Source organism: Ranitomeya imitator, chromosome 3 (genome assembly GCF_032444005.1).
Source record: "Ranitomeya imitator isolate aRanImi1 chromosome 3, aRanImi1.pri, whole genome shotgun sequence".
Taxonomy (NCBI): domain Eukaryota; kingdom Metazoa; phylum Chordata; class Amphibia; order Anura; family Dendrobatidae; genus Ranitomeya; species Ranitomeya imitator.
This window is the reverse complement of record NC_091284.1, coordinates 684,429,116-684,451,948: the sequence shown is the minus strand read 5'-3', so window position 1 is coordinate 684,451,948 and position 22,833 is coordinate 684,429,116. Positions and strand designations below refer to the sequence as shown.

Below are 22,833 nucleotides of genomic sequence, written 5' to 3'. Positions count from 1 at the left end.
CTTGGCGTGCCTGAGGCCTCTGTTGCTGCTGGGAAAAGGCATTTGACGCCACGAAGCGCCGAAAAAAACAAAATTGCCTTCTAGGAGAAGGGTGACGAGGTTTAGCCTGCGGAAGAAGCAAACTTGTGCCCCCGGTGGCGTCCTTAATGATTTGGTCCAGCTTGGAAACAAAGAGGCCTGAACCCCGAAAAGGCAGGCTGGTAAGGGACTTCTTAGAAGACAAGTCCGCCTGCCAGGCCTTGAGCCAAACGGTCCGACAGATGGCAACAGCGTTGCTGGACACCTGGGCCGCACAAGGCGCGGCATCCAGGGAGGTGGAAACCAGGTATTCGCCCGCCTGAGAAATCTGGTTGGCCAGCTGTCCAGGAGGAGCCCCGTCTAGGATGCCCTGACGGAGTTGTTTGGCCCAGTTGGATATGGATTTAGAAACCCAAGTGGAAGCAGAGGCCGGGCATAGAGAGGAGGCAGCTGCCTCGAAGGCTGATTTCGCAAAGGACTCTATAACTCTATCATTAGAGTCTTTCAGAGATGCCTCGCTGGATAGCGGGAGGACCGTGTTGGTGGACAGCCTGGAATCTGGAGGATCCACCGAGGGAGAAGCCGTCCAATTAGCAGTGAGCTCCGGAGAAAAAGGGTATAAAACGCCAAGGAGCTTTTCTCTCTGAAAGCGTCTGGTCGGATTCTCTCTTTCTCTTGTCATGATCTCCTCAAATTCAGGATGAGGAGCGAAAAACTTGGAAGGTGGTTTAGACCGTCTAAATGAAACCGCCTGGTCTGCGGGTTCCGTAGAGGAATCTTTGATGCCACAGGTCTGATTTATCGCTCCAATGAGGTTCTGAACCATATCCCTCATGTTGGAGATTTTGAATCCAGCTCCGAAATATCCTCCGAAGGCGCATCAGAGAACTCCTCGCCTGACTCGAGAGAGGAGGACTGGGGGGAAGCCAACTGCAGAGAAGGACCGTGGGGCGAGATGGAACGAAAGAGGACTCAGACCGGCGTTCCTGTCTGGACCTTTTGCGGCCTATAACGGAAGGCTAGGGCGGGGCCTCCTGCGACCCGCTGGCTACTGCGGGGGTCTGCAGGGGCAACCTATCAAGCACGGACACCAGAGTTTGAGAAACCAGTGTTAGATCCGCTACGGATTGTGACAGAGAGGAAGCCCAGGCTGGGGTGGAGGCTTCGCTCTCGGGCGGATCAGCAGGGGGGGTCCTGGGCGGTGGGCATAATGGGGTTGCTGCAGGCCTGACAGAGGGGAGAGGACTGACCTGACGGAAGTTTGCAGTTACAAGTCGAACAGGCAAAGTGTTTGACTAAGACAGAGGAAGCAGAGGAAGAAGTAGGAGGACGAGAGCGACCTCCCTTGGAATTAGACATGGCGAATGAACCCCTGAGAAATGCCAGAAGGTTAGGGGACAGAAGGGCAGAGGAGAGTGTCAGTCTGCAGAGCAGAGCTACTCACGGCAGGCGAAGCAGTGTCCAGATGGGGGACTTCACGGTTTTGAAGAAGTGCTTCAGTGATGATCCCTGAAGCAGGAGTGCAGGCAGACGGAGCAGACCTCTAAACCTCTCCTGCCCGGGACCAGCTGTGGGGCTGAGGCGACCGCAGTGAGGAGGACGCCAGGATTCGCGCTCTTGGAGGGGGAGGCGTAACAAGGCGTACCTGGGGTGGGCAGGGCTAATTGTCTGGCCCGGAGCACCAAGAAGGCGCCGGGGAAGGAGCTTGCAGAGACAGTCGGGGGGGAGAAAAGCCCGCCCGAGAACACAGGAAATGGGCGGAGTCGCGGCCGGAAGTAGGCCCCGGGAAAAGCTGAGGCCTAAATTAGAAACTGGCGGCCGCCGGAGAGGGCCGCGGGACTGAAAACGGTACGGCCGTCGGAGGTAAAAGCGCGGCTGTCTGTAGGGGGCCGTGCCGCACGGACCAAAGATGCGATCGCAGGCAAGGCAGAGTGGCTGCCTGTAAAAGTGCGGCCGCCGGGACAGGGGAAAAGTGCGGCCGCAGTAACAGCAGCGCGGCTGCCATAGGGCACCGCACCGAGCAAAGATGCTGTCGCAGGCGTACCGTGTAACAGGGAATCCGCAGGGCCCCCCATGAGCTGAGGAGACCGAAGATTAGGGGACAGAAGGGCAGGCGGGAAGGAAAGGGATACTCACCTACACATCCCACGCCGTACGTTACTAACCTCAGACCGTGGAAGGTATCAGACGTCCGTTGAGCTGTGATGGACGTCCTCGTCTCCTCCAGCCGACAGGCTCTGGTGGGCGAGTGGGTGGGGGACGGAGGCAGGACCGGTCTACTGGGCACGCTTGTGTGCCAGGCATTCCCAGTGACGGGGTCTTTGGTCCTGCAGTCGGATCTATGAGGATACGGGGTGGCAGTACACGCCGTACTCATAGTCCGTATTGTGGGACTACAGGTGTGACTGTTCACCCTGTATCCCTTCGGAAACCTGAAAAGAAAAACGACGCACATTGAGGTAGATAAGGGTCTAATGAAAGACCCGTGTCCACCTCCTACTGACACTAGGCTAAACTGAAGAGTATAATGCCAGTCGGTGGGGTGTACACTGCAGAAGAGAAGCTAACTTTTTTTGTGCATAGTGTCAGCCTCCTAGTGGCAGCAGCATACACCCATGGTTCCTGTGTCCCCCAATGAGAGGCGATAAAGAAAGAGGAATGGCAAAGTACAGAGAGAGCACAATCCAGTAGTGTTTAATGAAAAACATACCGTAAGTGGTTACGAAAACCGGCATGTCAGCAGTTACCAGGTCTACCTTATACTAAAACTATTAACTTTAGACTTGTACTTTCTAATGCATGATTAACCACTTTCCGACATGTAGCGTAATAGTAAGCACAAGTTGGACTCCTCATGTTTGGTGTGGACTTCGGCGCTGAGCCCGCACCCTTTCAGGCACCTTTTCATGACAGTTCATCTATACAGCTGACATGTGCCCGCAACAGCTGCGGGGTGGAATCGCGGTCCACCCACGGCTGTTGACTAGTAAAAATGCCGCTGTCAATCTCTGACAGCGGCATTTAACTCGCGTTTACAGGAAGCGCATCACTAATCCCGCCCATCTGTGACCTCATCATTATGATCGCGGGTTACCGATGGGTCAGCATGACAACCAGAGGTCTGCAGCAGACCTCTATGGTTGTCATTGCCACATTGCTATGAGCCCCTTGGTCAGCACTCATAGCAAGTGAACATTTCTGCTACACACGGGCGAGATTTGATCATTGCCTATGTGCAGCAGAGGCGATCAAAGTACTGCAGCTTCTAGCCTCCCATGGAGACTATTAAAGCATGCAGAAAGTAAAAAAAGTTACTAAAAAAAAAAAAAAATATATATATATATATATATATATATATATATATATAAAGTTCAAATCATCCCCCTTTCGTCCCATTAAAAAAAAAAAAAAATCAAATATACACATATTTGGTATCGCCGTGTTCAAAATCGCACGATCTATCAATTTAAAAAAGAATTAACCCGATCGCTAAACGGCATAAAGAGAAAAAAATTAAAAACGCTCGAATTACTTTTTTTGGGTCACTGCTACATTGAAATACAATGCAATAACAGGCGATCAAAAGATCGCATCTACACCAATTAGTTATCATTAAAAACGTCAGCTCGGTGTGCAAAACATAAGCCCTCACCCAGCCCTAGATCAGGAAAAATGGAGACTATACATTTCTCGGAAAATTGTTCATTTTTTTTTTTTTTTTTTTAAACAAATTTTTTCTTTCAGCACTTAAATAAACGATAACCTAGATAAATTTGGTGTCTGTGAACTAGTAATGACCTGGAGAATCAAAATGGCAGGTCAGTTTTAGCATTTAGTGAACGTGGTAAAAAAAAACCACACAAACAAAAAACAACTGTGGAATTTTTGAAATTTCGCTGCACTTGGAATTTTTCCCCAGTTTTCCAGTACACGATATGGTAAAACCAATGGTGTCGTTCAAAAGTACAACTTGTCCCGCAAAATGGCTATATTGACTGAAAAATAGTTATGGCTCTGGGAAGAAGGGGAGCAAAAAACGGAAATTCAAAAGCTGAAATGCGCCTGGTCGTTAAGGGGTTAATTAGTGTGATTTTTAAAAATAAATATATGTATCTTCTTTAACCCCTTAATGACCGCCAATACGCCTTTTAACTGACCTGAGATATAAGAGACTTATATCCCCATACAGGTGACAATCCAGCAGCTGTCAACTGGACACTATAGCTGACAACTTGCTGCATCAGCCATTATCAGTTTTTGCACCATCCAAATATATTTAACCCCTTAGATGCTGCTGTCAGCAGTGACTACATCATTATAAATGGTTAACAGAGTGTGGGGGCTTACTCTTTATCCCAATTGGTGGTCTCAGATCATGATTTTGTGGTCCTGATGTTTGCCATGGCAATTCACGGCCAAATAGCGGCCATAGAGTCTGACGGCTGTAGTAATCTGTTCAGAAGTTAGTGACATTTAGGTGTTAAAAATGCACATTTTCATTTCTGTCATGCCACTTTGCATTAATTCCTGAAAATCACCTGAAGGGTTAACAAACTACCTGACTGCAGTTTTCAATATGTCATGGGGCGCTGTTTTTAAAATGGTATCACTTGTGGGGGTTTCCCTATATATAGGACCCCCAAATTCACTTCAAACATGGATGGGTCCCTAAAAAATTACATTTTGTAAATTTCCTTGAAAAAAATATAAATTGCTGCTACATTTTTAAACCTCCTAAAATGGTAACAAAATAAAATAACATTTTGCAAATAGTGCTGATGTAAAGCCAACATGTGTAAAATGTTATTTATTAATGTTTTGCTATGGTATGACTATCGGGATTAAAGGGATAATCATTCTAAATTTGAAAATTGCTAATTTTGTAACATTTTTTTCAAATTTCTGATATTTTTTATAAATAAACACAAAACATATCAACCTAAATTTACCATCATCATAAAGTATAATGTGTCACGAAAAAACAATCTCAAAATCACTGGGCTTTGTTGAAACATTCCAGAGTTATTACCACATAAAGTGACACTGGTCAGATTTCAAAAATTTGGCTCCGTCACTAAGGGGTTAAGACTTGCATATTAAGTGTGTGTGTATGTGTAAAGTGCACTTGACTTGCACTTTCAATGTTGTTTTTTTTTTCTCTTGGTTATAGGCATTCACGGTTTGGTGGCTCATATATAATTCAGGGTTTGAAGTCTATTGGCGATAAAGATATAATTTACCACAAAGGGCTTCATAATGTAAGTATTTTGCATTTGAAACTACTGGAATTGGATAGAACGTTAAACTAAAGTATTAATAATCATGTATGCACAAAATTATAGGAAAAATATGATACACACATGGTATCTGTTTTGGAGGTCACTTGACTATTTATCTGATAAATATGCAACAGAGTAAAGCTGTTTTGTACATGAATGTATGGTCTTGGAGACCTAAAACATTCACAGCCTCCATCAGAAGCATTTCTGTTCATTATCTGCGGTTTTTTTCTTCCTTGAGCTAAATGCTCCTTGCCTATTTGAAGGAAAATTCTTAATTTGTGCAACTTATACAGTAGTTAAATTATGTAAAAAAAAAAAATTATTTAAGTAATGAGTTTTGAAAGAGTTACCATTTTTACAAACAGTTTGAGAATTACACCCATGATCTTGGAAAGGAATTGAAAAGAGTCCCGAGGAGGAAGCAACAAGCTAAAGAAGCAGAGATGCGTCATCGTTCTGCTTTAAATGTCCGCCTCTTCCTGAAGGAGTTTTGTGTAGACTTCCTGGAGAACTGCTATAATCGGCTGATGTTCCTTGTGAAGGTGAATGATGAAGTTATAAGTGGATTATTAAAGGAAAAACTAAACTTAAAATTTTTACGAAAATTTACTTAATGTTTGTTTCCTACTTTTTCTGCATACTCAGTTAACCCATTAACGATGAGCTCCATATATGTACAGAGCTCCTTGGTAATGGAAGAATGGAGCAAACTCAGGAGCTGAGCCGGCAGATCATGGCTGTCATTCACAGGAGGGCGTGTTCTTTTCTCCCTTACATGACGCTGCCTGCTTATGATTGGTCAACCTCATAAAGGGGAGAAAGAAGTACACTCCCTCAGTAACCCCTAGATGAAATATTATTTGGCTCGGCAGCTACTGTTCCATGATGTGACCAGCTTAATACGCTGAAACTAGTGAAAGGTCCTCTTTAAAAACATGAGGGTCCGGCAGGTAAAAAGCAGGTTCCAACTTGACTTTTTTTTTCCTCTGTCCTTTTCGGTGCCAGATTGAGAGGTTTCCATGAAATTTTCTGTTGAATTAAACTGATACAATTTTTTTGCGTAAAGTGTACTAGAATTTTGTATACTGTACATGAGTAACCTTGTAAAGCGCCAGAGGTCTGCCCCAATTATTATTTAGTGCAGATGCTTACAAGTCAAGGAACTGCTTTTGACATGAACGATCCCATGCACATTCTTGACAGTAAGGTTTTTCTTTGTGTGGAATTTTTCACTTTTATTTTGTTCTTTGCTTCATTTTATAATTCATATCTCTTCGTTAGGATCACTTAATCCGTGAGAGGGCACAGCAGCATGATGAAACATATTATCTATGGTCTATGGCTTTTTTTATGGCATTCAATCGTGTGCATAAATTTCGTCCAGAGTTTGTGTCTGAAACTGCGAGCATAAGGACATTCCATTTTATAGAGCAAAATCTCACGAATTACTATGAAATGATGCTGACTGACAAGAAGGAGGCAACCTCATGGGCCCGCAGGTAGGACTGTTATAGAATCAGAGAAACATCTCTGGCCATCATGTTCAACCCCCTTCTCAATGCAGGAGTCACTAAACCATCTTGGACAGCTGTCCATGCTAGGCTGTGAGTGTGGCGCTGTTTAAACAAGTGTGAGGATATACACCTTGCGTTTGAAATATTTATTCACTACTCTTAGTGGTTTTGTAATTGTAACATACATAGAGTACCTGCACAGGCTTATGGTAACTTCTATCAAAGGGTTTATGTGCTGTAACAAAGCCAGCTCTGCAGGGTTTGATTAGATGCGCATGCTTAGTTTTGTTTGGAACCAGGAAATAGGTTCACTTGGTGTGCAGTGTGCTGGGGAACTGAGCAGTGTGTGTATTCTTCTGGGAGCTGCAGAAGAATGTTTTTTGTGGACTAAACTGAGCCATGGGAAGTCCCAAAATTGCCGCAGGTGTGAGGGACCTTGGTCTGTGGTTGGGAGGAGAGGTGAAAAGACCTTGGCGCTAGTCTCTCTGACAGGACTTGAGAGACAGCTGGACATTTATCTGAATGGTTGAGCTTGCATGTAAGAGGTTTTTGTCAACTCTCTTCCCAGACAGACCACGGTCTCTCACCCATGCCACGATCCTGGCACTTCCCTTGGCTCAGTTTAGTCAGCAACTAACGGTCCTCTGCAGCTCACAGAAGAATACATGCACTGCGGTGTTCCCCAGCACACTGCGAGTAAGAACCTGTTATCTGGCTCAAAACTAAACAGGTACATCTAATCAAGCCCTGTAGAGCTGGGATTTAACCCCTTAACGACCGCTGATACCTTTTAACAGCAGCAGTTAAGAGTACTTATTCCTCAGCGCCGCTTTTTAAAGGCGCTGAGAAATAAGTGTATAGCGCCCCCCAGCGTTGGAAATTCTCCAGGGTCTCGGCTACTGGGGGAGCACATGATTTGGATCTGTTTTTACCGACCCCAGTGTTGCGATCACCATTATGCACGGAATAATGGTGACGGCGAAAAAAAGTCTGATCTCCAATTTAATTTCTCTCTCCTCTGATGTAACTTAGGTCCCCCGAGGGTTGGGGCTTGGGTTAGGGGGTTATTTTAGGGTTGGGAATAGAGCTAAGGTTAGGGTTGGAGTTAGAATTGGGGGCTTTCATCAGGTGCATCTCCAAATACAACATGGTGCCCACCATTGATTCCAGTCAATTTTGCGTTCAAAAAGTAAAACGGTGCTCCATCCCTTAAGAGCCCTTCCATTGACATACTCGGGAGAAATTGCGCAACAAATTTTGTGGTTAATTTTCTCCTGATATAAAAAATTTGGTTCCAAAGTAAATTTTTTGTGAAAAAAGTAAAATGTTCATTTTTTCCTTCCACACTGCTTTAGTTCTCGTGAAGCACCTCAAGGGTTAATAAACTTCTTGAATGTGGTTTTGCGCACCTTGAGGGGTGCAGTCTTACAAATGGTGTCTCTTTTGGGTATTTTCTGCTATGTTTTGTCCCCCCCCCCCCCCCCCCCCCAAACTCACTTCAAATGTGAGGTGGTCCCTAAAAAAAAAAATGGTTTTGCCAATCTTGTTGGAAAAATGAGAAATCATCGGTCAACTTTTAACCCTTATAGCGTCCTAACAAACAAAAATTGTTTCCAAAATTGTGCTCATGTAAAGTAGACGTGGGAAATGATTTAAGGGTACAAAAATGAGGTTTGCAAATTGCAAAATATTCAACATTTTTGCCAACTTTCCATTTTTTTCATAAATAAACACAAGTTATATCGAAGAAATTTTACCATTAACATGAAGTACAATATGTCACAAAAAACAATCTTAGAACAGTGGGATCCGTTAAAGCATTCTAGAGCTATAACCTCATAACGTGACAGTGGTCAGAATTGTAAAAATTGGCCCGGTCATTAAGTACCAAATTGTCATGGTCACTAATGGGTTAACTCTGTCCTACCTGGCTTTGCTACACTGCTCACAACAAAAACATTCTTATTAATATAGAGTGAGAGATTGCAGATATGAACAATCATTTGGCTGTGTAAAAGGCAGCATATCAAGTTTGCTAGCTTACTTATAAAACTGGCTATGTTCTCCATATTCTTACAGAATGCACCTTGCACTAAAGGCCTATCAGGAACTTCTCATGACTATTAATGAAATGGATCATTCAAAGGATGGATCTGTGCGAGAAAGTAGCAAAGTCATCAAAAGTTAGTCATCTGTGCTTTTAACCAATGACATTTGTGTATTTATTACAAACACCTTACATTATATGTCCAGCTATGTAAATAATTATAATGTGTTTTCTTTTTGCCCAGATAATATATTTTACATGATGGAATATCGGGAGCTGTTTCTAGCACTGTTTCGTAAGTTTGATGAGACCAAACAGCCTCGGTCATTTTTAAAAGATCTGGTGGAAACAACACATTTGTTCCTCAAAATGCTGGAAAAGTTTTGTAAAGGAAAGAGCACAGTTATGGTGCAGGTGAGCCGTTGTTTGATGATTGATATAATTGTTCATTTTTCTACTAAAAGTCTTCCAAGATGCTTAGAAGTGCTTCCTAGAACCAAATGTAGATTGAAGAAAATGCTTTCTTTTCTAAAGTCAATATTCTGTAGTGACCTATTGAGCAAATCCATAGCCATCTATTGGTATCATCAGCTGACAGTCTGCAACATTGCTGAAATGTTGATAATTGGATGCAATAGACTATATGACTATGACTTTTAAAGGGAACCTGTCACCTGAATTTGGCGGGACTGGTTTTGGGTCATATGGGCGGAGTTTTCGGGTGTTTGATTCACCCTTTCCTTACCCGCTGGCTGCATGCTGGCTGCAATATTGGATTGAAGTTCGTTCTCTGTCCTCCGTAGTACACGCCTGCACAAGGCAAGATTGCTTTGCGCAGGCGTGTACTATGGAGGACAGAGAATGAACTTCAATCCAATATTGCAGCCAGCATGCAGCCAGCGGGTAAGGAAAGGGTGAATCAAACACCCGAAAACTCCGCCCATATGACCCAAAACCAGTCCCGCCAAATTCAGGTGACAGAGTCCTTTTAAGGAAAAAAACAGAACTATACTAATAGAGTTTTTTCCCACAAAAAGAGCCGTCAGGTGAAAAGAAAGAAAAAGAAGAAACCAAGTCGACGTCAGGAACAGCCTAAAAGTTCTGAAGAATTGGAGGAAATCTGGCAATCTCTTTCAGAGAAACTAAAGAACTGTGCTACGGTAATGTCTGCCATTGTTCAATAGCTACTTCAAGGTTTGGCTATGGATTCCGATCTTCTTCTGACACTATAACTCACTTAGGGCTCAGAAAGTCTGCCAGATGAAATTATGCCTTTTGATGCCGCATCTGAGATACCTGTTGAGGAGCAAAGAACAGAAGCATTAGTGCGAATACAGATTGGCCTTCAAAATGGCCAGGCTGGAGAGTCTCTTGTTCTGCTTCGTTCGGCAAGGTACAATTTATGTACTGTTCATCACACCGCCTACGAACTTAGTTTACAAGGAATTTTAATTATTTGTAACTTTTCTCCAGAGAAGTATGGCCAGAAGGGGATGTGTTTGGATCTCCAGAGTCTGGCCCTGAAGAAGAGCTTGAGCTCCTTAAGCAAATTCTTTTTGCTGATCTTCCAAGTAAGTAATAATATGTGGCTAACTGGGTTCACTCACCTAAATTACTTGCAGTAAATTTTTTTCCTCTCTCTCTCGAGATTCTATAATTATTAGGAAACAATTTTTCTCCTTCGCCTCATTGGGGACACCGGGCCATGGGTGTATGCTGTTGCCACTAGGAGGCTGACACTAAGTTAATACAAAGAAACTCCAGCCTACAAATCGGCACATGATTGTACGGGAGATGTACTATGCATCCGTTTCCTGGATGCTTGTATGTTTCTAGATTGTTTGCGGCCCTTGCTAGCCAACTGTTCCCGTGTAGGGGAGGGTCCCTCTGTGTCAGACGTGCGAACGCCATGATCCCCAGAAGGAACACTAAAGGATTCAAGCGTTTTGGCCAGAGAAATCAGATTGCGACAGAGACGAGACCCACTCAGGGGGACTAAGGACACTGGGCTCAGTGTCAGCTGGGGGGCTCCTGAGCGCATTTGGGGTCACAGGCTTTGCACAGCGGCTAGCTCTGAGCTTTTGGAAACGCAGACTGGCAGGAGTTACATGAAGTGAAAGAGACTAAGAGTCTTATGGGACTTTTTAGGTGCCTGAGGCTGGAACATGATATACTCCTATATGCCCCTTTAATCGGGGTTCTCACAGAGGATAAGATACTGAAAGGGAGAGAGAGCTAATGGCATCGGTCCTACCCAGGTCCTGTGTCCCAGTCAGGAGAATCACACTCAGCGTCGCTATCTGGGCAAGCAGGAGGCTTCCTGAGCGCCCCCCTCCCCACCAGAAAAAAAGTCTGCTGCCTGTGCCCTGACTGCTCAGAGCCCCCTCTCCCCCCCCTCCTTCTCAGCGCTTACCTGAAGAGGCCAGAGATGTCCTTCGGATGATGCAGCAGGTACCTTCACTGCAGTGCAGGCACCTCCGTTGTGCTGCTGTCGCTGGAGATTTTTTGGACGGTGGTTAAATACTCACAATCCACTCTTTCATAGGGAGATGGAGAGGAACCGTCCACCTCCTTGCTTCATCCGCTAGACAGTGGTGGAGCAGGGGGGGGCTGCACGGACGCCAAAACGGAAGGTGCCTCTGCGCATCCAAGGGGTTCAATCCTGGTGTACAGGGCTGGTTGTCAGGCATTAGGCCTGGCTGCAGAAGAGGGTACATGGAGGATATAGTCCATGTGCTCATCTGTTGATGGTGCTGGGAGATCGGTGCCCTTTAAGGGACCAGTCGCCCCTAAAAATCAGCCCAGGCATGGCATCCCACGTCACATGAGAGTATACGTGGAGGCAACACTCCACGTGCTCGCCTGTTGTTGGTTTGGGGAGATTGGAGCCTTGAAAGGATCCGTCGCCCCTTCGTACAGGTAAAAAAATCTTAAGAATTAAAATAAAAAAAGTTTTTGGTCTGAATAGCAGACCCGTGTGCCCCCTTACGAACACTAAGCTTGAACTGATTCTCTAGGAGCCAGCAGGAGGTTGTATACTGCAGAGGAGGAGCTAACTTTCTTTGTATTAACTTAGTGTCAGCCTCCTAGTGGCAGCAGCATACACCCACGGTCCTGTGTCCCTCAATGAGTGGCTCAGAGAAAAGGATTTTACGGTGAGTACACAAAAATCCCTGTTTTTTCCCCTTTACTGAGCTAAATATTATAGCCTTGAAACAAAAAAAATTGAGGTTGATAACAGTTATTTTCATTAAAACTATAGGATCTACTCAAGTAGAAGCAGATCTGGATGAAGAAGACGAAGCTGAAGAAGTAGAAGAGGAGGAGCTTACTTCCGTACAAGTGTCTGAAAGGGAATTTAACTTTTTAGACTACATGAAACGGTAATTTGTGTTTTAAATATAAGGCATCTTTAGTATATATGTATGCACACACAAATTTTCCTGGCTTTACACTTAAAAAAAAAAAAAAAAAAGTCTCTGAGCTGTATATAACATAATTAACTCCTTCACCCCGGGGACCCCTGAGGAAGGTAATATCCGAAACGTGCGTCGGGGAGGGTGGGAGTTGGTGTGGCACACTCTGTTAGCTTACCGAGTATGTTTGTATATGTTCATGTTACACTGCTGTACCCTGCTGATAATGCACTGGAGTAGTGTTTCTCAACTCCAGTCCTCAAGACCCACCAACAGGTCATGTTTTCAGGATTTCCTTAGTATTGCACAGGTGATAATTTCATCACCTGCTCAAGCATTCATTCCATCGTCTATGCAATACTAAGGAAATCCTGAAAACATGACCTGCTGTGGAGTCTTGAGGGCTGGAGTTGAGAAACACTGCACTAGAGAGATATATATAGGAATTGATGTATAAGATTGCAGCAATGCTTGTTGGTACTGCATGATGCTTCTTCATGACATCCTGGTTGTTTTAAACATTAAGACATGCTCTACTTTATTTAAGCAGGTGTGTTACCCTGGCCCCCTCGCCATATAGTGTGCATTTGATTGCAGATTTTTACCTCTATGTTGTTAAGGACCTTTTGTAGTTTCTAATAAATTTTGCAATATTTGTCTATACCATGGACTTCTTGCACTGAGTGCTTTGTGGTTTGGTTCGTTAAGGCATATATTCCTCAGGCTTTCACCCGAGCAACTGCCGCTTGCAGCACCATTCTACCCAGACTTGAATCTGCCAAGGTGAAGTTTGAACCCTGTTAAATTTTGTAAAAGTAGAGACTGCGGACCAAGTAGCAGCCTTGCAAAGCTGCAGTACAGAGGCCTTTTTGCAAATGGCCTTGGAGGCCTCTACTTCCTAGTTTGAGTGAACCTTAACTTTTTCCTTGGCCCTATGAGATTCCAAAATGGCAGAAGGAATCCAGCATGAAATGGTAGCCTTAGAGAGTGACGCATCAATAAGGTCCTTTCGGAATAAGTGTCTGTGTTTGAATGAGTCTGTCACCGACAAGTAGTGATGCACAGTTCTGACCATATCCAAATTCTATCTACCGTATATACTCGAATATAAGCTAAGATTTTCAGCCCAAAATTTTGGGCTGAAAGTGTCCCTCTCGGTTAAACTCGAGTCACGGTGGGCGGCAGGGTCGGCGGATGAGGGGGAGAGGGCGCTGAGGCATACTCACCTAGACCCGGCGGTCCTGACCCCCCCCCGCCTGTCACACTGTCTCCGGGTGCCGCAGCTCTTCCCCTGTTCAGCGGTCACGTGGGACCGCTCATTAGAGACATGAATATGCGGCTCCACCTCCCATAGGGGTGGAGCCGCTTATTCATTTCTCTAATCAGCGGTGCCGGTGACCACTGATAGAGGAAGAGGCTGCGGCACCGAAGACCGTGTGACAGGCAGAGGGAGCGGGACGCCGGGAGCAGGTAAGTATGTAATATTCACCTGTCCGCGTTCCACACGCCGGGCGCCGCTCTGTCTTCGCGTCCTCTTGCTCTGACTGTGCAGGTCAGAGGGCGCGATGACGCATATAGTGTGCGCGCCGCCCTCTGCCTGATCAGTCAGTGCGGAGAGACGCCGGGACGAGACGCCGGGAGCTGCAAGCAAGATAGGTGAGTATGGCATTTTTTTTTTATTGCAGCAGCAATGGCACAGCTTTATATGGCACAGCTATGGGACAATAATGAACGGCGCAGAGCACTATATGGCACAGCTATGGGACAATAATGAACGGCGCAGAGCACTATATGGCAGCTATGGGGCAATAATGAACGGCGCAGAGCACTATATGGCACAGCTATGGGGCAATAATAAACGGTGCAGAGCACTATATGGCACATCTATGGGGCAATAATGAACGGCGCAGAGCACTATATGGCACAGCTATGGGGCCATAATGAACAGTGTGGAGCATCTATTTTTATTTTTGAAATTCAGCGGTAGCTGCTGCATTTTCCACCCTAGGCTTATACTCGAGTCAATAAGTTTTCCCAGTTTTTTGTGGCAAAATTAGGGGTTGGCTTATACTCGAGTATATACGGTATTTGCTTTGTGAAATGTGAGAGAGAAGCACAGAACGAAGGCAGAACAATCTCTTCCAGGTGAAAAGAATAAACTGCCTTAGGAAGAAAAAGATGCAAAACTATCTTGTCCAAGTTAAGGAAATGAAAATGAGTGACAATACTCAGCTGCCTCTTCAGATACTCACCTGATGGAAGTGATTGCAACTAGTAGTGCCACCTTCCAGGAAAGTCAGAGGGGAGAAATGTGCTGGATTGGTTCAAAAGGAAGACACTTATTGCCATGCACTAGGTTAAGATTCCAGGGATCTAAAAGAAGCCACTATGGGGAAACAGAGTGAGCCACAAACTGAACAGAGGTTCTAATTTAAAGGGACACTGTCACCTGAATTTGGAGGGAACAATCTTCAGCCATGGAGGCGGGGTTTTTGGGTGTTTGATTCACCCTTTCCTTACCCGCTGGCTGCAATATTGGATTGAAGTTCATTCTCTGTCCTCCATAGTACACGCCTGTGCAAGGCAAGATTGCCTTGTGCAGGCATGTACTACGGAGGACAGAGAATGAACTTCAATCCAATATTGCAGCCAGCATGCAGCCAGCGGGTAAGGAAAGGGTGAATCAAAAACCCCGCCTCCATGGCTGAAGATTGTTCCCTCCAAATTCAGGTGACAGTGTCCTTTAAGACTTAGAAGCCAGGTTTCTCTCAAAAAGAAAGATAAGGTTGAAACCTGGCTCTTAAAGGAATTGAAGGCCAAACCGATCTTAAAACATGACTGCAAGAATGCGAAGAGAGCCAGGAAAGAAAAAAGACCATAGGGGCAACCTCATTTGATTCACACCAACGGAAGTTGGCCTTCCAGTTACGATGGTGGATATGAGACGCCTTAACTCCTTCACACCACAGCCTTTCTTCGTTATTGCGTTTGTTTTTTGCTCCCCTTCTTCCCAGAACCATATCTTTTTTTATTTTTCTGTCAATATGGCCATGTCAGGGCTTGCTTTTTTGTGGGACGAGTTGTACTTTTGAACGACACTATTTGTTTTACCATGTCATGTACCTGTAAACAAGAAAAATTTCCAAGTGCAGTGAAATTGCAAAAAAAGTGCAATTCCACCACTGTTTTGGATTTTTTTTACCATGTTCACCAAATGCTAACACTGACCTGCTGCCATAATGATTCTCCAGGCAATTGAGTTCGTAGATACCAAACATGTATAGGTTATTTTTTATTTGAATGGTGAAAAAAAAATCCAGTTTGTTAAAAAAAAAATTTTGAGACCCGTAACGTCTCCATTTTTCGTGATCTGGGGCTGGGTGAGGGCTTATTCTTTGGGTGCCGAGCTGACCTTTTTAATTATACCATTTTGATGTGGATATGATCTTTTGTCATTTCATTTTAGTGCAATGTTGCAACGACCCAAAATAAAACTTAATTCTGGTGTTTTGACTTTTTCCGCTGCGCTGTTTACCGATTGGATTCATTCTTTTTATAGCTTGATAGATTGGGCTATTCTGAACATGGCAATACCAAATATGTATTTCTTTTGTTTTTTTTAATAGCTTTATTTTGAATGGGCGGGGGGTGATTTTAACTTTATATATATATATATATATATATATATATATATATATATATATATATATATATACAGTGGGGCAAAAAAGTATTTAGTCAGTCAGCAATAGTGCAAGTTCCACCACTTAAAAAGATGAGAGGCGTCTGTAATTTACATCATAGGTAGACCTCAACTATGGGAGACAAACTGAGAAAAAAAAATCCAGAAAATCACATTGTCTGTTTTTTTAACATTTTATTTGCATATTATGGTGGAAAATAAGTATTTGGTCAGAAACAAAATTTCATCGCAATACTTTGTAATATATCCTTTGTTGGCAATGACAGAGGTCAAACGTTTTCTGTAAGTCTTCACAAGGTTGCCACACACTGTTGTTGGTATGTTGGCCCATTCCTCCATGCAGATCTCCTCTAGAGCAGTGATGTTTTTGGCTTTTCGCTTGGCAACACGGACTTTCAACTCCCTCCAAAGGTTTTCTATAGGGTTGAGATCTGGAGACTGGCTAGGCCACTCCAGGACCTTGAAATGCTTCTTACGAAGCCACTCCTTCGTTGCCCTGGCGGTGTGCTTTGGATCATTGTCATATTGAAAGACCCAGCCACGTTTCATCTTCAATGCCCTTGCTGATGGAAGGAGGTTTGCACTCAAAATCTCACGATACATGGCCCCATTCATTCTTTCATGTACCCGGATCAGTCGTCCTGCCCCCTTTGCAGAGAAACAGCTCCAAAGCATGATGTTTCCACCACCATGCTTTACAGTAGGTATGGTGTTTGATGGATGCAACTCCGTATTCTTTTTCCTCCAAACACGACAAGTTGTGTTTCTACCAAACAGTTCCAGTTTGGTTTCATCAGACCATAGGACATTCTCCCAAAACTCCTCTGGATCATCCAAATGCTCTCTAGCAAACTTCAGACGGGCCCGGACATGTACTGGCTTAAGCAATGGGACACGTCTGGCACTGCAGGATCTGAGTCCATGGTGGCGTAGTGTGTTACTTATGGTAGGCCTTGTTACATTGGTCCCAGCTCTCTGCAGTTCATTCACTAGGTCCCCCCGCGTGGTTCTGGGATTTTTGCTCACCGTTCTTGTGATCATTCTGACCCCACGGGGTGGGATTTTGCGTGGAGCCCCAGATCGAGGGAGATTATCAGTGGTCTTGTATGTCTTCCATTTTCTAATTATTGCTCCCACTGTTGATTTCTTCACTCCAAGCTGGTTGGCTATTGCAGATTCAGTCTTCCCAGCCTGGTGCAGGGCTACAATTTTGTTTCTGGTGTCCTTTGACAGCTCTTTGGTCTTCACCATAGTGGAGTTTGGAGTCAGACTGTTTGAGGGTGTGCACAGGTGTCTTTTTATACTGATAACAAGTTTAAACAGGTGCCATTACTACAGGTAATGAGTGGAAGAAAGAGGAGACTCTTAAAGAAGAAGTTACAGGTCTGTGAGAGCCAGAAATCTTGATTGTTTGTTTCTGACCAAATACTTATTTTCCACCATAATATGCAAATAAAATGTTAAAAAAACAGACAATGTGATTTTCTGGATTTTTTTTTCTCAGTTTGTCTCCCATAGTTGAGGTCTAGCTATGATGTAAATTACAGACGCCTCTCATCTTTTTAAGTGGTGGAACTTGCACTATTGCTGACTGACTAAATACTTTTTTGCCCCACTGTATATTTACAAACTTTTTTTTTTTTTTTTTTACTTTTTGCATGCTTCAATAGTCTCTGGGAGACTAGAAACTGTGATAAACCGATCACCTCTGCTGCACACAGGCGATCATTGGAATGTCATGGGTAGAGACAGATCTGGGTCATATGCCGGTGTCTGCTTCCTATGTGATACTAAGCTAAACTGAGTAGCTTGGTTCCAGTGGGGAAGTGTAGCCTGCTGAAGAGTCAGGTGTCTTAGCCTGTGTGCAGACGGTGTGTTTTTGTGGCGAGTTTTTCTACACGGAAATGGGCCAAAAACGCTATGAAATACTTATGCCAGATAATTCAATAAGAATCCTGAAGTGCTGTGCATATGAGCAGTAATTTTCCTTGAGTATTTGCAGTTGTCATCTGTTTGACAGTGTGGGAAACACCAGTTCTAATCAGCGGTAACGCTACCGCTGGTAAGATCGTTACAGTCGGTCAGAGCGCTGCGCGGTCATGCTGTCGGATGCAGCGTAACCCCGAAGCTGTGACATTTTTGTGCAGCGGTGGTGCCATAAGTAAGATCATTGGGGCTTATCAGCTGATGAACTTTGGTAAACTCTCTCACGGCAGCACCTTCTGTGTCAGTGTGTAGCCTGCTATCTTTGAGAGCAGTCACATCAGAATAGTAATCAGGCATTATGGATTATTATCTTCTCGGCAGACAGGTGAAGAATATTGTTGTATATCATTTTAATTCATTTACAGGAGACGTTGGCTTCAGTGGATTAGTCGTTGGTGACTATGGTTTAATGTAGATTCAATAAAGGAGTCTGTGTCATTCTTTCAAATAAAGGAATTTATTCTTGGTGTGTTTTTTTTTTTTTTTTATAATATGATTGCGGGGTTAGTAATGGTGGCGTCTTATAGATTATAGTCTCTCCATTAGTAACCTCTGGGCTTGATATCACCTGACAATACAAAGGTGATATCAAGCCCCCCCCCCCCCGTCCAACTATTACCCAACTTGCCACCACTACAGGGCAAGTGGGAATAGCGAGGCCAAATGGTAGAACTTTCGCATCTTATGGATATGCCTTTTCTGGGGCGACTGAAAGCTGATGTTTTTAGTCTGGGAGGGGGCCAATATCCATGGCCCTTTCCTAGGCTATTAATATCAGCTTGCAGTTGTCTGCCTAGACTTGGTGGTTAGATTATATAGGCGGACCTTATGTCAAATATTTTCTGGGATCCCCCTGTAAACTAGCCAGTAAAGGTGAAGCAAACCGCTGTGAGATATTAATAGCCTGGGAACCTTTCTGGCTTTTGGCTCCTTCCCAGAATATTAACATCAGCCCCCAGCTGTTTGCTTTTTCTCTGCTGGTTATGAAAATTATGCGGGAGCCCACGCAATTTTACACTTTTTACATTTTTTTTTTGTAAAAACAGTTGCTGTAGGTTCATTCTGTTAGGGTATGTGCACACGCTGCGGATTTTGCTTCGGATCCGCAGCGTTTCCGCAGCTGCAGGTCCACAGCGGTTTCCCATGAGTTTACAGTACCATGTTAACCTATGGGAAACGAAATCCGCTGTGCACATGCTGCGCAAAAACGCGCGGAAAAGCAGCGGTTTACATGCCGCAGCATGTCAATTCTTTGTGCTGGATACGCAGCGTTTTTACACCTGCTCCATAATAGAAAACCGCAGGTGTTAAACCGCAATGGAATCCGCCAGAGGCGTAGCTAGGGGTTCAGCTCAGGGGGGGCGAAAAATCTGAGTGGGCCCCTAACCAGTAGCCCTGATTGCAACTGAGGTGGCGCACTCTATTTGTGGTTATAGGAGAACCTCAGCAGATTACAGTGCTGTAACTGAAAAAATCTCTATACAAAAAACAATACTGATATTACCACCATATGTTGACGTCATAATGGTAGATACCAGTGCTGCAGAATATACAAGAGATTACAATACAGTTACAGACAATAACTTACAGGTGATGTTCTTTTTGATAATCATTCACTTTTTTTTTACTCAGACCAATATGAGGACTTCTCCAGCCAGGACTCCTCTGCAGAGATAACAACAAAGACACATTTGACCTCTTTCACATTTCCAGCCCAGTACCCATCTATCTCCAACCTGCACAAACTACTTAACCCAATACTGAGCTACTGCTGTTGCATGTGTCCCTACTATTGCTCCTGCTGTGTGATACAAAAGCAATGCTGCTCATATTGCCTCACATAATAATGCCATCATTGGGACATTTACAAAGTAGAATGTCTCTTTTGTGCCCTCACAGTAGCCCCCACACTGTATATAGGTCCCCATACTGTATGATGGCCCCCACAGTAGCCTTTAAACTGTACTGTATAATGGCCTCCGCATTAGATCCCATGCTGTATAATGACCCTTACATTTGCTCCCATGCTGTATAATGACCCCCGCATTAGCTCATCTGCTGTATAATGGCCTCCAAATTAGCTCTAACACTGTATGATTGGTCCCAGAAATAGCTATCATGCTGTATACTGACCCCACATTAGCTCCCATACTGTATAATGACCCCTGCATTAGCTCTCACGCTCTATAATGACCCCCGCATTAGCTCATCCGCTGTATAATGACCCCCGAATTAGCTCTAACATTGTATAGTGGCCCCCGCTGTACCTCCCATGCCTTTGATTCTGGTCTCAGTCGGTTCCTATTTGTGGGCTACAACTTGCACAGTCCTGATATATATAACAAAGGGGTAAATAGAAGAAAATAGAAACAGATAGTGGCTGTGTATAGAGTCTAGTGTATGTGAATAGCTCCCTTCATGACATGAGCAGTATATGTACTGCGCATATCGTGTCTCCCCCTTTGATGTGGGCTCCGGCGTTGAGCCCACATCAAAGTCGCGACATGTCAGCTGTTTTGTACAGCTGACATGTGTGCGCAATAGCGGCGGGTGAAATCGCGATTCCCCCGCCGCTATTAACCTGCTAAATGCCGCTGTCAAACGCTGACAGCGGCATTTAACCGTCGCGCGGCCGGAAAAGAAGCGCATCGCCAACCCCCGTCACATGATCGTGGGTCGGCGATGCGTCAGGATGGTAACCATAGAGGTCCTTGAGACCTCTATGGTTACTGATGCCGGCCTGCTGTGAGCGCCCCCCTGTGGTCGGTGCTCATAGCACACCTGCAATTCAGCTACATAGCAGCGATCTGATGTTCGCTGCTATGTAGCAGAGCCGATCGAGTGGTGCCAGCTTCTAGCCTCCCATGGAGGCTATTGAGGCATGGCAAAAGTAAAAAAAAAATGTTTTTAAAAATATGAAAAAAAATAAAAAAAATATGAAAGTTTAAATAACCCCCATTTCGCCCCATGCAAAATATAATAATAAAAAAAAAAAAAATCAAACCTACACATATTTGGTATCGCCGCGTTCAGAATCACCCGATCTATCAGTAAAAAAAAAGCATTAACCTGATCGCTAAACAGCATAGCGAAAAAAAAATTTGAAACACCAGAATTACATTTTTTCTGGTCGCCGCGACATTGCATTCAAATGCAATAACGGGCGATCAAAAGAACGTATCTGCACAAATGTGGTATCATTAAAAACGTCAGCTCGGCACGCAAAAAACAAGCCCTCACATGGCCTTATTGACGGAAAAATAAAAAAGTTACGGCTCTGGGAAGGAGGGGAGCGAAAAAAGAAAACACAAAAATGAAAAAGGGCCACGGCATGAAGGGGTTAATGTATCCAGGTAACCCTAAAATAAATACTATTGTCTGGACAAGACCCCAAAGAGGGGACCGGAAGGAAAGAGGGAATTGGAAGAGAGGGAGGTAAAATATTACTCATGTAAAGAAGAAAGTGCACCCCCTGGTAGGTCTTCTCTTTTATTCCCTTTTCTGCCTTTGGGGGGGTCTTGTTGTCCAGAATGAGTATACGTTCAGGGGTCTATATGTGATCATCTATATGCACCTACTGACAGTTTGTATTTTCTTCTATTTGGCTCTTTATCATATATATATTCATCCTTAACTTTGTGGGGATTATTTTTTTTAATAAAAACTTATATAATTGGGTTTTCATGCTTGCCACCCTGGATTTACAATATGAGATGATAGGACCCTCACCCCGGCTACAGGACCAAGTCACAGGGTGTGTGTGTATAGATAGATAGATAGATATGAGATAGATAGATAGATAGATGGACAGATAGATATGAGATAGATAGATAGATGGACAGATAGATAGATATGAGATAGATAGATAGATGGACAGATAGATATGAGATAGATAGATGGACAGATAGATAGATATGAGATAGATAGATATGAGATAGATAGATGGACAGATAGATAGATAGATAGATAGATATTAGATAGATAGATAGATAATAGATAGATAGATAGATATTATAGATAGATAGATATTATAGATAGATAGACAGATAGATATGAGATAGATAGATAGATATGAGATAGATAGATAGATATGAGATAGATAGATAGATAGACATAGATAGATATGAGATAGAGGATAGATAGATAGATAGATATGAGATAGATAGATATGAGATAGATAGAGGATAGATAGATAGATATGAGATAGATAGATAGATAGATAGATAGATAGATAGATAGATAGATATGGGATAGATAGATGGATAGATAGATATTAGATATATAGAGAATAGATAGATGATAGATAGATAGATAGATAGATAGATAGATATGAGATAGATAGATAATAGATAGATAGAGGATAGATAGATAGATATGAGATAGATAGATATGGGATAGATAGATAGATAGATATGAGATAGATAGATAATAGATAGATAGATGATAGATAGATAGATATGGGATAGATAGATATGAGATAGATAGATGATAGATAGATAGATAGATAGATATGAGATAGATATGGGATAGATAGATAGATAGACATAGATAGATATGAGATAGATAGATAATAGATAGATAGATGATAGATAGATATGAGATAGATAGATAGATATGGGATAGATAGATAGATAGATAGATAGATAGATGATAGATAGATAGATATGAGATATATAGATAATAGATAGATAGATATGAGATAGATAGATATGGGATAGATAGATAGCGGTGGAGATAGCAGCGCGGTATGTGAGCGAATGCCATAGACTGCGAGAAAGAGAACTATGATGCCATGGACTATAGCCCCCAACCTGGATCTGCCCCATCCACCTCCCCTATGCCATGGACTATAGCCCCCACAATGGAC

General features: G+C 43.6%; 1 protein-coding gene and 1 long non-coding RNA gene across 3 annotated transcripts in view; one reads left to right on the top strand and one right to left on the bottom strand.

Annotated features, from left to right (window-relative positions):
* TIMELESS (timeless circadian regulator) overlaps positions 1–22,833 on the top strand; it is a 222,249-nt gene that overhangs the window by 119,093 nt on the left and 80,323 nt on the right. For both annotated transcript variants that reach the window (XM_069758445.1, XM_069758446.1), the window contains exons 9-17: positions 5,189–5,276; positions 5,666–5,842; positions 6,582–6,799; positions 8,894–8,997; positions 9,106–9,275; positions 9,899–10,021; positions 10,103–10,254; positions 10,335–10,432; positions 12,124–12,244. In XM_069758445.1, coding sequence (XP_069614546.1) covers positions 5,189–5,276; positions 5,666–5,842; positions 6,582–6,799; positions 8,894–8,997; positions 9,106–9,275; positions 9,899–10,021; positions 10,103–10,254; positions 10,335–10,432; positions 12,124–12,244 — 1,251 coding nt within the window. The remainder of the gene's footprint in view (positions 1–5,188; positions 5,277–5,665; positions 5,843–6,581; positions 6,800–8,893; positions 8,998–9,105; positions 9,276–9,898; positions 10,022–10,102; positions 10,255–10,334; positions 10,433–12,123; positions 12,245–22,833) is intronic.
* LOC138670798 (uncharacterized) overlaps positions 1–22,833 on the bottom strand; it is a 228,516-nt gene that overhangs the window by 203,301 nt on the left and 2,382 nt on the right. The window contains exon 2 of the long non-coding RNA XR_011319381.1: positions 19,555–19,631. This is a non-coding gene — a long non-coding RNA (uncharacterized lncRNA). The remainder of the gene's footprint in view (positions 1–19,554; positions 19,632–22,833) is intronic.